Below are 17138 nucleotides of genomic sequence, written 5' to 3'. Positions count from 1 at the left end.
TTTTCTCATCCAAAGCACTGTTATCATAGTGGCAACAGTAAAGGAGGAGGATATGGAAGAAAGGGGGCAGAGTAACAAAGGTAGAAAGAAAAACTTGGGTTCAGCACCAAGATAACCAATAAAATCAGAGAAATAAGATGTCAAACAGAAATACAGATTAATACTAACTAGAAAGTATTCTGATCTTGATAAACTGTGAGAAGAACTGCTATTAGAAAGGAATCAAACCCAACTGTGCAATATTTACTTGAGGTAAAGGAAAAAAAAAAATCATCGCATTAATGAACAATACAATCACAGTTACAGAAGTCAAGGTTGGCAGCTACAGAAAAAGGCCCTCTCTGGTTTCCATGCAAAGTAACTCAACTATGAATGATAGCAGCTTAAAAAATAATATATATATATATATATATATATATATATATATATATATATTACTATTATATATATTATTATTATATATTATTATTAATATATATGTATCTTTATATATATATATAAAATTCTGACAATTTGAACTCGATCTTAAAGAACAGAGAAAAAACTGCTTGTGCCTTTAGGTTAATTTGCTACTTTGTTATATTTTGATGTGACTTTTTTTTTTTTGCCCACAGTCAACACTGTACCCAAATAGAAGCTAAACTAATTTGTATGGCACCTGAGATATTCAGGTGTCTTTCCATTAAAGTGAATTTTCCTACATCACCCAGCTCAGCTTGGAGTGGACAGAACAAATTCAGGAAATAATTTCTACCACGTCAGCTCTTACTGACTGTAAGGAAAACAGCAGTATTGCTTACATAAATTGCTTTCTGCGTTGGTCATATTTCCAGAGAGGAAAATGCTTTCTGAATCAAGTAGCTATAAATAAGAAGGGGGTAAAGGAGGCACCACGCAGTCTTACGTTAACACAGAAAATAAAGTTTCTGTTTCTTACAGTGGTTATTTACAGTGACAACTGGAAACGTTTAATTTGCATAATGACATACTGACATTTTACCTTCTGATTCATGCAAGGAGATATAATTAGCTGAGAAGCCCTCAGAAGAAATGCTGCTATTGGTCACAAAGTACAACATCATCACGTTGCCACCACTAGTAAGAGATGGTGGAATTGATCTTCCGCAGTACCTGCAGTGAAAAAATGACCCAAATTGAGTGGCAGCGCTTTATGAAGCATCTGTATTACTGGAAGATTATTCAGTTTTTTGAACAGCTGCACATATATGATGTCATCTCTGAACTATAGAGAGCTCAAACATAAACCCTGTATCACTAGGCTAAGTAACACTCTTCACATACAAGAATACAGATCTAACATTTGTGGCAAAATCGGAGGAGAAATTGTTTATCAGATTGTGCAATTCTTACTGAAATAGTCCATGCTGTACCTACAACATAGCCTGAGTGGCTGACAGAAGACCAGGGTGGCAAAATGCTCTCCACTATAATACAGTGGTCATTTGCTCCTTATTTTCCAAAACATTCTTTTCCAAACTACTTTATAGACTGTAAATGCAGCTGAGTTCTGTGCTCAAGTAGATGAAATGTTCTTGAATTCTAGGTTAGCAAGAAAACCTTGTATATAACAGAGCTGCTTAAGAGGGAGAGAGAAGAAAACATTTGTCAGCTTTTTCCACCCTAGTAAAACAGCATGGATCAGGACGCAATGAAAATAAAACCCTATAAGACAATGACTTCAGTTTAGTTCTTCCTAAGATCCAATACACATCCTTTTAAGTAATCTCTTTTAAGTAATCTTTCTTTCATCTCTGCAAGTGTTCCAAATCATGTGTTTTTCTTAGAACAGATATATTAATGCTTTTGAACATATTTCCCATATATCAAAATGTTAATGGAGCTAGACAGTGGCAGCTACTCTCCTAGTATAGCATTTATTAAATGGGGTTCTCATTCTTTGGTTGAGGAGAGGAAGTTGCCTTTACTATGGTAGCAGAAGAATTGCTATTAATGTTTCAGTGGAGTGATTAAACTACATGCAAAATTTAAGGAAGCAAATTGAATGGAAAGATGTACAGAACAGAGCACACTCTACAGTAATTAAGCTCTATAGGCTAATGAACTTACTCACCTTCCCAATTTTTGCATAGTGCTGTTGTCATATATTTCAAGGTAATCCATTCTGCAGCTGCTATCAAATGGCAAGTTAAATGAAGCGAATGTCAGGCGAATAAGGTAGCCAGGTTGAATGTTGATGGTCCAGGTACAATTAATACCATGTGGGTAGACATCTGGGTAACCAGGACTTGTAATTGTTCCTTCTGATCCAGTGAGAGACTCCCCGCATACTGCAGAGATTTTAAACAAGTTGAATAATATATTAATTCAACTACAAGGCACTTACACCTTTGTTACTTTACTGATATTTCATGAACGTTTTTGTCTCATGCATACTATGCTGTGATACACTTAGATTTTTTTCTCCCATTATATCTTTGTTATACTTGATGGGCAACTGTTTTCAGTGTACGAGAAAGTCTGTAAAATCCCAACACCCTATACACAAAACAAAAATTTCTTACTTGTATCTAATGGCCAGTACTGAGCTCTGAAGCCAAGGTTGGTAAGAGAGGAAGCTCTGAATTTGATATAGAGATTGTTCCTTGTAGATTGCACTCTAGATGGTACAGCTGTGCCACAATATTTCCCCAAAAGAGGAGATTCTGTGTTATTGCCGTCTCTGATCTGAAAAACAGTATATTCAAAATATTCCATAAAAAGTTCAATTGCTTTAAAGTTGTAAGAGCAAATAACTTCATAAGAACAGCATAAAAGGCATCCTCAATAAATCAAACAGTTCTGCTTTTGTGGAAATGAGTATAAGAAGGAACACACAGCTAAGAATTTCTGAGAATTATTCATATTATACATACAATATTCTTTACCTCAACATAGTCTGAGTCACAAGTTGTTGTATTTCGAATGTCAAAGTCGATAAAGTTAAGAATCACCACTTTGTTCACTGGCTGGGAGATGATCCACTCACAGGTCTTTGGCTGGGAGGACATCCTTGGGTGGTAAGGTGAACGGATAGTGCCTTCTCCAGACAGGGAGCCTCCACAGGCTGCCAATAGACACCAAGAATCAGAAGTCGTGATGAATGATTTTGACAAACCCATACAACAATATCTATCAAATATCACTATATCATCATCATCATCAGAAGAAGAAGAAAATCACACCTAAAAATCTGTCTTCTCATAGCATCTACTGTGGTTCAGCCAGCTAGAATTAAGAACATACTTAAAAGAACATATTACTGTGTAGCGTAAACATATATTTACAAAAGATCAATTTAACATCGACCATGAATATTTAAGAGATTTGACTCATTTCATAGAATCATAAAATCTTTTGAGTTGGACAGAATCCTTAAAGGTCATCTGGTCCAACTCCTCTGCAATGAACAAGGACGCAGGGTGCCTCACCACACTTATTGTAAAAAATTTCTTCCTTACATCCAATCTAATCTTCCCTCTTAGTTTGAAGTCATTTCCTCTTGTCTATCACTACAGCTCCTACACTAAAGCGCCTGTCCCCTCCTTTCTCACAGCCCCCATTTAGATACTGAAAGCCCTCTAACAGATCTCCCTGGCACCTCTTCCCTCCTTCAGCCTGTCCTCATAGGAGAGATGTTTCATCCTTTGGATGATTTTTCTGGCCCTCTTCTTGACTAACTCCAACAGGTCTATGTCTCTCCTATACTGAGGACTCCACATCTGGATACAGTACTCCAGTGAAGTACTCCAGGTGAAGGCCCACTAGCACAGAGTAGATGGGCAGGATCACCCTTCTGACCTGCTGGTCACACTTATTTTGATGAGCCCAGGATGCACATTGCTGGCATCCACCAGTACCCTCAAGTCCTTTTCAGCAGGGCTGTGTTCTACCATCCTTACACCTCCCAGCTTGCAATGATAGTAGAGGTTACCACAGCCCCAGACTTACACTTGAATTTATCAAACTTAATGAGACTCAAGCCTGACTAGGTAAAGCTTTCTTTCACATGCTTAGACAGGTGTATTAGAGATTAAGAACTAAAAGATAGAAATAATTAAAGTACAAATATTTAGCCAGAATTATGTTATCTTTAGTATGTTAGTGGCAAGCAATATATTATTAATAGAAACAACGGGGAATACATTTCCAAATATGGCAGAAGTGTCTACAACAAACCTACTGCAAACATCACCTTTGTATTTCTAAAAGCAGCATTGAAAAAATAAACTATTCTCTTCTTTCCTTTCCTTTGAAGTTTATCTTAGAACTAGTACACAGATAATACAGCAGCAAAATCATTGAAAGCGTTCAAATTACAAACAACTTCACTGTGCAAGTCAACAGTTCTTACCAACTTGGTAAACAGCCCTGAAGCTAGCCCTTTGCACAGAACCATCAGACTTGAACTTGATCCAGAGACTGTTGCTGGTAGAAGTGATTGGAAATATAACTGTACTGTGACACACTTTGGTAATCAGAGAAGACGTCTCACTGTCACCATCTCGAACCTAATCATTAATAAGGAAAAAGAAATACATCAGATCATAAAAAACTTTCAAGACAATGCTGGACCAAGCCCTGGGCAACCTGGTTTAGCTGTGCACACCCCTGTTTGTTGCAGTAGAGTTAGACTAGATGATGTTTAACGATTCTTTTTAACTCTAAGAATTCTATCTTAAAAGCTTTGGTATTTGATACCTAGACTTGATCAGCACAGAAGACACACACTATCACAGATCACAAGAATGAAACAGATTGTCTCAGTGAACCCCAGCCTTAGCACAGTTTGGGCATGTCCTTCCATTAGTGACATCTTTCATATGAAAGAGACAGGTAAGTTGCTCACCAGTGATAGCTATGATTTATTTATTTATTTATTTTGCCAGCACTAAAATCCTGCTGTGGAAAATTAAATGAGAAGATTTGTAGTTTCCTTGCTCTGGCTGTGAAGTTTATAGTGACCTTTTAATGGCGCTTCTCCAGAAATATCACATCACACCTATACATGAACACAACCAGAAAAATTCACTAACAAAAGGTGTAACTGTGAGTCTATAAGCAGTAAAAAGGTATATTGATGTCTTTCCATTTTTCAGAAGGGCTCAGTGCATGAAAATAATAATAAAGCTATAAAAGCTTTCATCTCATACTTTCTGCACCGCTCTTATTTGATTTGTTAATCAAAGGAAATTGTATCTTGTGCACTATCTTATGAATCACGATTACCAAGGAGACTAGAACAGAAAGAGGTATTTACATCTCCAATCTTCAGGATCTGAACCCATAGGCTATGAGTAACTCTAGGATCAGGCCAAGCAGAAGTATAACCAAGGAGCTCTGAACACCATCTGAAGCATTCATTCCATTCCATCAGGAGAGTCAACAAACAGGTCCTAAAACAGGTCCCCTGCTATTTGCCTATCAGGGACCAAGTGAAGAACATATATATTTCAGATTCCCTTTCATCACCTCTTCTCTCCTCCTCAGCTGTGTCATTTCATGGGCTGAGAGAGAAGGAAGGAAGACATTGGAGCACTGGGTAGACAGGTGAGCAGGCAGTGGTTGGATTGCTTTGTTTAGCAACTTCCCAGTAGAGAAATGGTTCTCTGACTAATGCACTTTAAATTTCCCTGAGACCTAGCTTCAAGGTAAGAGAATTACACAGGATTTATGGGGAAGTAAATAAAATCTTCATTTGAGCTGGAGTATTCAGAAAACCTTTATAAACAAGTTTACAGAACAATAATTTACATGAGTTTACTTTTTTTTTTTTTACCTGATTCTGCTTGCATTTTTGGTTTATCTAAAATAGAAGTCCAAATAGAAGTGATAAAAATAACAGGTTCTCTAAACCATTTGAATAATGTTTCATATTGCCAGTTAGAAGGATGAAGGAGAAGGAGCTGGCATGGCTAATACCTTACCTCTGCAGCACTATGTCACAGTCTTAAATAAGAACTTTTATTGTGTCTAGTTTCTTATTGCAGACCCCTGGTCCCAGGCAGCTCCTTCCTTAGTCAAAGACTAAACATCCCACCCTCAGCCAGTGTCTGCAAGCAGCGTCTGGCTGCTGTGATTTCCTGTTTCCACCAGCGATGTGAATAATATGCTACTTCTCAAAGTGACAAAATAATTGTCAGAGTGATTTTGAAAATAACTTAAACATCCAAAACTAAAATCTATTTCCCCAGTTGAATTTCATCATAAAACCCTGTAAAATAGTATTTTAGAAAAGCATATGTGGAAAATGGGCTTTGAAAGAACAAGACTTTAACCACGATTCTTGTGCATTTTGCTCTAGGCTGAGCTGAGTAGGCAAGAAGGAAGGCAAAGAGGTGGCAAATACAGGAAAACTGAACTGCTTGTGACTGAGCAGCAAAGAAGGTAAATGCTTTGCTGAATTAATACAAACTGATTGTTTCCAACAGAACTGGTTTTGTTTTTCCGGCTGTGGTGAATTTAGCTGCTGTTCTGCAAGCAATTAGCATGAGGAGTACCAGGCCAAACAAACAAAAGCTGCCTGTGTTCATTAAACACACTTCTCCTCTCATTACAAAAATTAATTACACTTCATTCCAGGCAAAGTCTCTGAGTTAGAGAAGGAGGAACAGGAACAATGTTAGCACAATAACAAATCTCATAAATACAGATTAACTAAAGGGAGCTCACCAAGGCCTACGCCTCACTTACTCGGAAAGAGATTAAACACAAAACCTCATAACTGCACGGTCCCACCGTGCCACACTGCTGTGGTTGTAGCTGCCTGTAAGCTTGACCCTGCTGGGCATTGGACTGCTTCTCCCAGTGCCTCCCCACTGACCACCAGCTTCCGTCTTCCCTGCACCTGGCTTAGCGCCATGACAGCTACATCATCCAGAGGCTGTGGCTGAATTTGTTTTAAGTCTGTTTAATACAGTGCAACCACAGTTCTGTGCAGATAGCACTAACAAGCAGCCATTTCATGCAGGATGAGGTTACTCACTATTCCTTCAGATAAGATGAACTGGGCTGTGACACAGAGGACCAGGGAGACAGCATGACAAAAAGATGGCACAGGCTGGTTGAACCCAGCAGAGCTTGCAGAGACTTGAAGGATCTCCCACCTTGCCTAGGGCTGCATTTCAGTTCCCAGGACTATCAGTCCCTCCCCATCAGGGCTCCAGTAGAACCAGGTTCCAGCTTCCATCTACAGCACATGGTCTGGCCCTCTGACCCAGTCTTGGCTTGTTACTATCCCTCAGAGAAAGGAATTCATTGCCTAAGGCTGACGCCACTCACTCCATTTCTGGCTGAAGTGATGGGACAGCCTTGGCTGTGATGCTCAGCCCTGCTGCCTCCAGTGGAAGCTCTCAGTAATCTCCACCAATTCCAACCCCACACAACCGAACTTCATCTGTGGTTGATTAAAGACACGCAGATCTGGATTTAGGGGCGTAGGGGTAAGAAAGAAATTGAATAAATAATATCTAGCATACTTAAAAGGTGGCACTCAGTAGATTTAGATGAAACATGAAGATGCAGATCAACGAAGAAAGTGCTGCATATAGATGTTCTTTTGAGATCATATACAATTTATCTAAAGTATATCCTGGATAACAAAAATTACTATACTATTATACTTTCCACATAGAAAAAATAATATGTGCAGAATGCTTCTATAACACAATTCTGAACACATATACAAGTATTAAAATATGTAGTGTGCTTTCTCTTTTCCACAAAACGACTTTTCAGTATAATACCACGACTTCAGAAAATGCTGCATAGAGACTGTTGCATTATTTCTGTTTTTTGTTGTTTGACCCCGTTTGCTTAAGGTCCAAACTCTATCTTCATCATGTACAGGAGATGCTAGAAAGATTTCCTTGTTCTCTTATCTTTCAATCCCACTGAGTTTGGAAACCTAATACAATAATATACTTTACCCTTTGATTAACATCTGTTTCTACAGTGGCGCTTGAGAAAGAAATCGTGCCACCTTGGATTGTAAATACATTTAAATAACCTTCCACATTAACTGCTAAAGAAAAGTCACCTCGATATAAGTCAGTGAACAACCAGCGTGGCTCTCCAGCTCCAAATGTGTGAAATTAAGGTGTATCTTTTCACCCTCTGGTTGTCTGATAATGTAGATACATTGTTGACTGTTGATAAAAGGATTAGGCCAGAACGGAGATGTAATAACCCCTTCGCTATCAGTGTAGTTTCCTCCACAACTTAGACCTGCTGCATTAAGAAAACAAAACATTAGTTGAAATATTCACAACTATGGTAATTCTTTTAGTTTAGGTTGCCCCTGAGCAATAGCAGCAAATCCAAGACACTTTCTGAGTTATGAAATTGCAAGTGTTAATTACAGACATCTGTCTCCCGTTGGCTATGCCTTAGGAAGATCACAGACTAAACTTTAATACTGATTTTTACTTACCAGCTGATGTTGTATAGACAATGTGAAAGCCCTTATCAGTAACCACATCATCAGAGTGAAAGTGAATCCATGCATATGGTCCAGTGGTTTGGAGTGGGGGTGGAGATCCAGTGCTACAGTATTTACCAAGGAGAGAGTCTTGTGAAAGAAGACCATCTCGAATCTAGACAGAATGATAAATCACTGTTTAGGATTATCAGATGTGTGTCAACTGTGGACAGTACAAACACTCTCAAGTTGTGATGGGGAGGGGCAGGTGGAAAGTCTATGGTGGGAGCTCATTATAAGTTCCCTCCAGACACACAGGAAATAGAAATAGACTAACCAGCTTGGCTGGTAATGCTCCTAGGAGAGCATGGGGTTTGTGAAAGGGAAAAAAGTATCAGATCTAGTGTTGAACTGTCTACGAAACCACCCTCTGCGATATTGAGTTATGTAGTATGTGGCACTGTCATTTTTGTGAAAGGGCATTAGTAGAAACTATTACTCTGCATTTGAGAATAAGGCCTAGGATCATCCAAAGAGTAATAGATTGTACTATTATATGAACCCATTTATTTTAGTTCCTTTTGTCTAATTCTTTTACTTAGGTTAAAAGCGGGTTGATATTCAACTAGGAAGTTGGAGACTGAACTTTGCAAGGAAGTGAAAGCTTCCCAGCAGACAGTTGAATTGAATGCTATCCTCCCTACTTGCAGGTCTTCCAGTGACTTCAGTGGAATGGAATTTCATCTTCTTTTTGTTTTGCTAACTGTACCTGAGTGCATTACTGGCTGTAGTAAGTATAAATGAATATTTTAACCCAAGATTTAATATCAAACAGTATACTTCTCTACATACAAAAAGTTTTGAAATATCTTGTTTTGTAGTAACCTTGCCATAAAATGAAGTCATAAAGCATAATTAAACCTTACCTCTAAATAGTCATAACTGCAGTTCTCATGGTGTTCTAGGCTTAGTGTGCCAAAAGCAAAAGTAATGAGGAGGCCAGGATTAGTTGAAATGGTCCAGAAACAGTTTCTGTTTACAGGATAGTTACCAGGGTACCCTGGAGAGCTTATTGAGCCATAAGTACCTGTTAGCTCACCACCGCATTCTAACAGAAAAGAGACATAGAACAATATAGTCTTTAACACTGCACATGGGGTCAAAAGCTGAACTGCAGGTACCCAGAATAAATTCAGAAACAAAAAATAAACCCAAACAAATAGAACAACTAGTTGTATCTTTCTGTACATCTTATAAATAATTATATATTTCAACTATAAAATCCAAATATGTCATGATTTTTTTCTGCAAAAGAAAGATTCTTTCACAGTTATAATAGAAATATTGTGAGAAGAAAAATCTTCTTAGATTAAAGAATTGTTTTAAAAATTAAATGTACTGTTTTAGATTGGCTTTATAAAATTAATCTGAATTTCTATATGTTGTATATAGAGTCACTGTGTTTTACCCTAGCGCACATCTGTTTTCATTTTCAAGAGAGTAGATTACAGGGAAGGATGTTTTATGTACATATCGTAAAAGCACCTCCCTCCCCCCATACCAGCTGGGTAATGGCAGGGGCAACTTGTTTCTTATATCTAAGAGCTAGTGTAGTCAAAGATGTATCTCTTCCTCTTTGTTTTTATTTCTTAAAAAACAAAACAAACAAACAAAAAACCTGTTTTCAATTTCTGTGTCCATAGTTGTCAGTTAGTAATTATCTATCTAAAATGTAAATTGCAAGAAAAAATAATATTAAAAAGAGCATTTCAGTAAATATTCCTGGAAATAAATAGTTTTGCCTCTGAATTTTCCATGCCTTTTTCTCCCTCCTCCCCCCAGCCCCCCCTCATGTTTCCTTCAGAGCACAATCTAGTCCACATTTTTTTTCTCTAGACAGCACACAGAAGACTGAAGTGAGCTTGATGCTGCACAAGATGATTCAGAGTTTCTCTCTGGGAATGTACTTTCCTGGAAGTGCCAACACATTGCATTACTTGACATTTCATCAAACTTACCAGGATCTCGAGAATCCCACTGAACAGTAAAACCTCCAGCAGTAATGGCATGATTTGAGTGAAACCAAAGATAAAGGGAATTGTGGGAACTGAAAAGCTCTGCAGGAGGGTCAGAACCACAGTATTTTCCCAGCATGTGCATTGACGCTGAAGCCCCATCGTGGATTTGAAGGAAGTCAGAGTTACAGTCAGTACTTGCCTCCAGTTGGAAGAATGGGAAAGTAATATGCAGAATCTAACAGGAAGTAACAAAATAAGTCATCTCTATTTTTCCATCTGCTAAGGTTGTGCTGTAATCCTACATAGCGCTGATATTATTGTTCACACAGCTTTGAGAATCTATGGAGTCATTACACCATTTTCCCAAAGAGTTCCAGGACAGAAGATACTACAGAATCTTAGGGTCAAAATAAAGGGGAGGAGATCAGAAAGTATTTGGATATGGGAATAGCATTGTTCCTATATGTTTGATATCATTTGCTGTGTCTGCCATATACTATACTGGAAAAGGCTTGAAATCAGATCTAGAAAGTTTTATGATCTATTCTATGGCTGAAAATACTGTCATGGGAGTTTTGTACATACAAACTGGTGCACTATAAATACACTCTATATAAACAGTGACATACACAACTTCAGATGAGTTCAGATCCCCTGTAGATGTGCTTTAATATAGCTCTGCTGAAGACAGTAGTAGTGCCTGTAAGTCTTAAAGCTGAAGGTATGCTGCATATAGTGTTCTATAAATCACTAGCAACCACTAGTATATACAACTATGCATTTCGTTCCCATGCAATGTCAACAATGTCAAAAGTATATTGAAAATTGTAATCCCCAGTAAGAAGTCCAGTGCTAAAGGGTGAGCTAACATATCTTTTTTATAGTGAATTATAACAAATTAAATCCTTAGTTGCAGATTAAAAATCAGAACATGAGTACAACATTTAAAAAATAATCCTTAAGATAATTAATCATTGTATAAAGCTACTGATCACACGAATTCAGCAATCAATATCTCTGTAGCTCAGAAGTGAGAAACAGAAAATTGTTCTGGGATCACTTAACTTATGACCTAATTGTGGAGCCAATCAGAGCAGAGCTTTTTTGAGTAGCTACAGATGGATCCCAGACTAACGCAGTGGAGGACAGACACCTTCCTTAGGTGGTGGTGGATGATGCCAGTTCTCACAAAAACTTATCAGAAACCTCCAGTCGTTGTATATTATAGAATCATAGAATAGCCTGGGTTGAAAAGGACCACCATCATCTTTTAGTTTCAACCACCGTGCTACGCGCAGGGTTACCAACCACCAGACCAGGCTGCCACATCTGCCCTGGCCTTGAATGCCTCCAGGGATGGAGCATCCACAACCTCCTTCTGCAACCTTTTCCAGTGTGTCACCACCCTCCGCATGTTGTTTCCTTCAGTTGATTTTTTTTAATGTGATTATTGTGAGAAAGAATAAACTGTGATCCTCAGTTTTACTAGAAATCTTCAAAAACGTAGCCCACATTAAGGAGCCTGAAGGTTTGTAAGAACATAGAACTCATGACGTATTTGTGAATATGTGACAAAGCTCTGATGAGCTGAGGCTCCTACCGAGGATTTCTTTAACTTGAACTTTATTTTACCTTGCTGGGAGCAGTTTGAATAACCCAGGCACAGCTGACCCCATTATCATAGCGCTGGCTGCTTGGGTTGTTAGGGTAACTGAAAGTCCCCCTGGATCCTGAAAGATATTCTCCACAAGCTGCAGGAACAAAAAAGTTAAATGGATTAATGCATGCTATCATAGTACAGACTCAAAACTAAACTTCCTAACATATGTTTGGCTTCCTAATCTAGAACAAAGATAAAAGACTCTTCAGAATTTTCTTTAAAGTGAAATGGCGTTAAAAAAAAAAAATGGATAAAGATTTTTCAGCTGGAACACATGAGTTCTACCAAAAGATGCTGGTTCTGCCTCAAGGAACCATCAATAAATTCTTGTTTCTGGAAAGCTAGTTCCAGATTGAAATCCTCAATTTTCCTGTCTACATAAATAACATTTTGAAGCTAACATGATATAACATTTCTTTTCTCAGTAGCGATGCATCATAGAAGGTATCCTTCAGATGCTTCGTTGTCCTGTATATAACCTTGGTTCAGATATCTGCTGCTGGTTACACCTCTCATGATAGACCATGGTTTCCTCTCTTACTGAGCTGTTCAATGAGTGGGAGCTGTGAATGGGAAATCCACAACAGCTATGGAAAAATATATCCATAAAGCACCCAAATACAGTGTACATGGAGGTTCTGCGTGCAAGAAGCAACTGTAGTTTAATATCCTGCTGACAATAAAGCAATATTCAATTCTCAGTACACTGAAATATTTTGTATGAAGAAATGGTAAAAAAAAATTTTTGTTTGAAGTTTCCATTTAAAAACATCTCACAATTTCTCAAACAGATTCAAGATTATCACATAATAGAACGTATCGCTTTTCCCTTGATTAAGAAGAAATATTGACACATTACAACTTGTCACTGGATACGAAGTGATCTTTTATCATTTACATTATGAATTGTTAAAAATTATTTCATATGTATATCCTTAATAACAATCAAAAAAAATCTGTTTAGAAACATAAGGAAAATAGAGCTTGAAATAACTCTAAAATAGTCTAGATTTCACAGTGGCTGAGTGAAAAGTTCACATTCCACATTCTGTGAAAAGTTAATCTGCTTTCTTCACATCAACTTGCAATAACTATATGAGCCATCTGACAGATGGATACCACAGGGACACTCACTGGAATGCTGTCCTGACTTAGCTCAATTAAAGTTCTTGGCAAAAAATCCAAAGCAGAACAACAGATACAGAGAAGAAATTGCACAGGCAGGAACTTGCAGTGATGCTGTAAAACTCCAAGCAGGCCTGCTACTCCATTATTACACTCCAATGGATTAACATAAAACAGCTATGAAGAAAAATTAACTCCAAGAGACTGGATCAGAACTTGTAGTCCACCAAGACAACGGTTGTTTTTTCCCCTCTCATAACTTTAAAATCAAATCGATCACATAGAGCAAGCATTTACAAGCTGAAGTCTGGCACCCGTTTCAACTGAGGAGGAGGTCGCTGACATACCATGCTGGGCAGTCTGGCATTGTGGTCCTGTCCAGGCACTGGTACACTCACAGGTGTAACCATTGATCCCATCAGTGCAGCTTCCACCATTCTGGCACGGGTTGCTAACGCATTCATCGATGTTCTCTGTACAGTTAGAGCCTGTCCAGCCTGCGCTGCACAGGCAGAAATATCCAGAGGTCACTGCCTACAGATATAAACAAATGCAATAAACCTAATGAGCATGGGTCACCTAAAAGAATCAATGTAGTCAGTAGAAGGACTGATATTTACACTTACTTAATGTGGAGATACCAGAACAAACAAATCATTTAGAATGTAATGGCTTTGATGGTTAGTGGCGGAAACCAACATAAAGCCACAGCCTAATCCAATTATCTAGCTCTTTTTTCTTCTATCAAGTTATTTATTTGCAGAGCTCTTTCTTCAAAAAGTCAAAATCTGCATTCATTCAGAAAACTGTTTGGCTTTGAAATGATCACATAGGAAATAAGTCAATCATGTTATCTATAACTTATAAACAGAAAACCATGGTGACAATGGTTTATAAATTGTTTCTCTCAAATCTGTTTTCTTGGAAATCTGCACTGCAATTGCACTGGTTGTTACTTAATTTTAACCCTGAGGGTTGTTAAACAGGAACACTTTCACTGGCTACTCTTTATTATTCCTGCCTCTTTCCTATTTATTTTGTCTCAACCTTTACTACTTCTTATACACAAGTTTTTCCACATATTTGTTTTAATTTCTTATGACCTTTTTCCTCATATTTCTTGCTTTTTAGATATACTCTTTATAGGTAAAGCAGAGTGCAGTATACCAAGGCACGTGCTAACTGCCATCTTTGATGTCTCACAATCAATATATTATAATGGGTGAAGCGGGGTGGGGAGATCATCTCCTTTAGAACAGAAAATGAGAAAAGGGAAATGCAATGATATCATATGGTCTGTTTCCACCCATTTAATGATTCTGTTTCCAGAACTATTAAAAGGAAGAAACAACATGGACAAACAAGATCAGACATTACTTGAACAAAAAATGCGCTATTTGGAATGTTTCCGCAAAATCAATCATCACCATAAATATCTTCTCCAATAGAAGAATCTAAATTCCCAGTTCCATAGCACAGACTTCCCGGAGCACAGAGGACTTCATTCAGAAAACCAAACACCTTTTCAAGATCCATGTGGACAAAATAAATGGTCACTGTGCACGGGAACAAATTCACACCACCAATTAGTAAAGGACAAAAAACACCCAACTCTCCCCCAGCCAGAATTCCCATCACTGTTCTGGGGCTACCAACTGTCCCTCCTCCAAGGCAGCCTGATTAGAGAATCCTGAAACCCTCTCAATTTTCTCCAGGTCTATCTGCTGATCTCTCACTCTCCACTGACTTCGTCTCATTACCTGTAGCATGTCTGCATTCAGATTCCAGTCTCAGCAATCTCCTTGTTGCTAGCAATGATAATTTCATAATGTTGTCACTGTGTGCAGTCCAGCACTTACCAAGCACTGACCATTTACACAAGGGTTTTGCAGCTGACAGATATCAGTAAGAGGAGAGCACCCACTTGGCCCATATCCACTTCCAGTGTACCCAGATGTGCACGAACAAAATGGCATTAGTCCTTGAAATATAAGGAAAAAAAAAGAGAATATAATTCAGTCCTCGTTACAATGACAATACCAACCTTGACCGTAAAAGTCCTCAACATTTTGAAGCTGAGCCTTCATACATTCTAAATTATTAGATCTGGTTCAATCTTATTTTGATTGCTATCTAATTTTGGTACCTGCCCCGGTCTGTGTGTAGTTTGGTCATGAAAAGTTCCCTGGTGTTAGTACCTGAGAGTCCAAACTTAATTTCATGGGAAGCATTGGAAGTGGTCAAAGAATACTTTTGGGAAGAAGGAGAAAAATAATTAAAGGCAGCTGAAAGTAAAAAATGGTGATGATCTTAATATTTTAACAACTAAATCTGCTCTTTGGTGTGAAGCCTCAATCTGTTTCTGTCAATATTTGTAGGAAGGCCTGCTGGCTTTACCCCGCATGTTTGCTCTCTTGAGGAAGGAAAAACAGATTGTGGAGAATGGGTTCTAGGGTAAATACATTGCTACAAAGCAGGTTCCTTGGGACACTGATAATACTTACAGTCCTTAAGCAGATGTCATACCTGGAGTAGAGGTACAAGTAGCCAATGGATGGCACCCTCCATTATTTATTGAGCAGCTATCAACCTGGGTACATGTTTGTCCATCTCCCTCATAACCTGTACAGAGGTAAATCTTAGTCTGCAAACTATGTTCTCTGTGCATCAACAGCAAAACAAGCATCTGATGAGAAGAAACAGTAATTTATGTTGTAAAATTGCAGTCTGTGCAGTTAAAGAGAGAAATCTGAGATAGCTGATAAGGTCTGGCATATTTATTACGTTCCTACGCTATAAGGATGGATTATGAACTTAACTAAATCCTTACACGATTTTAGAAAAACATTACACTAGTATTACCCAAATATAGGTAAGATCAGAATGAGGCCATTGGAGCTCAGTTCTCTCATGGCATGCTGCTGTAACACTATGACACAATGAAAAGGGCAGAAATGACAGCCAAGAAGCAAAGTCCTAGGCTGCAGCAAGTGAGTATATGCTCAAATGTGGCAGCCAGGGACATAGGAAAAAAAAAAAAAACATCTGCTTACCCTTTGTAGGCAGAGATCTCCAACAAGATACCTTTGCCTCCACAGCCAAACTTAAATGAGGTCTGGAAAGTCCTCTCAGTCACTCAAATGCACTGCATGCACCTGAGCTCCCCTGACTTGGCCCTGCCTTCCCGCCAGGTGCTCAATCACTTGTTCAAAGCTGTGATTTAGCATTTCTGCTACAGCTACCCTTCCTGTAATTCTGCACCCAGCCACCTCCAAGCAATTCAAGGCCTCCTGCTTGTGAGAGCTGACCTCAGGTTACAAATACAGCATCTGCTTCCTCCTGGGAAGCTCAGCAGGATAAAAATGCTGAGGCACAACTGCACTGCTGTGGTTCACTGCACCATATCAAGACTAGCCTGAGGCCATGTTTCCAGCACAGTGATAGAGCTCTTCAGTACCTACTAAACAGAGAGCCTTCACTACCTACATTTTGCTGCTATTCAGATAGATAATTCAAAGACCAATTAGAAACACTTTTTCCTGATAGTATTCACCTTACTGATTGCATACATCTCATAAACGCATTTTAAGCCAAAAATTTTATGGACACTGTCACTACTTCTACTGGTTGACCTTCACTGTGGTGGAAACACTGCCTGCTTAGACAGCATTCAGAGCACGACAAACAATTACCTAGGCTTACAACAGACAATACCACTGATTTATGGCATACAGGATACTCTTTCAATTAATATGTAGACAATTAAATTGCTATCATAATTATGTAGTACCTGTCTCCCCTTAATTATCTCCCCCCCCCCACCGCCCAAAGGAAGAACCTTGTAAAATCAAAGATTTAACACTGTCTACCTAGTAGAAGAGAAACATTTCAAATGGTG

General features: G+C 38.4%; 1 protein-coding gene across 3 annotated transcripts in view; it reads right to left on the bottom strand.

Annotated features, from left to right (window-relative positions):
- Nucleotides 1-609: 609 nt before the first annotated feature.
- Nucleotides 610-17138, bottom strand: part of LOC104911438 (cubilin-like) — a 30584-nt gene continuing 14055 nt past the window's right edge. For 2 of the 3 annotated variants that reach the window (XM_019616399.2, XM_010712616.3), the window contains 13 exons: nucleotides 15767-15862; nucleotides 15100-15221; nucleotides 13588-13774; nucleotides 12088-12206; nucleotides 10456-10690; nucleotides 9364-9545; nucleotides 8450-8612; nucleotides 8057-8247; nucleotides 4373-4529; nucleotides 2907-3085; nucleotides 2544-2706; nucleotides 2093-2309; nucleotides 611-1131 (listed from right to left, as the gene is read on the bottom strand). In XM_019616399.2, the coding sequence (XP_019471944.1) occupies nucleotides 969-1131; nucleotides 2093-2309; nucleotides 2544-2706; nucleotides 2907-3085; nucleotides 4373-4529; nucleotides 8057-8247; nucleotides 8450-8612; nucleotides 9364-9545; nucleotides 10456-10690; nucleotides 12088-12206; nucleotides 13588-13774; nucleotides 15100-15221; nucleotides 15767-15862 (2174 nt within the window). In that variant the 3' untranslated portion in view covers nucleotides 611-968. Of the gene's footprint in view, nucleotides 1132-2092; nucleotides 2310-2543; nucleotides 2707-2906; nucleotides 3086-4372; nucleotides 4530-8056; nucleotides 8248-8449; nucleotides 8613-9363; nucleotides 9546-10455; nucleotides 10691-12087; nucleotides 12207-13587; nucleotides 13775-15099; nucleotides 15222-15766; nucleotides 15863-17138 lie in introns of all 3 variants that reach the window. The other variant, XM_010712617.3, reaches the window with a different exon arrangement.

Source organism: Meleagris gallopavo, chromosome 6, assembly GCF_000146605.3.
Source record: "Meleagris gallopavo isolate NT-WF06-2002-E0010 breed Aviagen turkey brand Nicholas breeding stock chromosome 6, Turkey_5.1, whole genome shotgun sequence".
Classification (NCBI taxonomy): domain Eukaryota; kingdom Metazoa; phylum Chordata; class Aves; order Galliformes; family Phasianidae; genus Meleagris; species Meleagris gallopavo.
The sequence above is the reverse complement of the archived record's forward strand: the minus strand, read 5'-3'. Positions and strand labels throughout refer to the sequence as shown.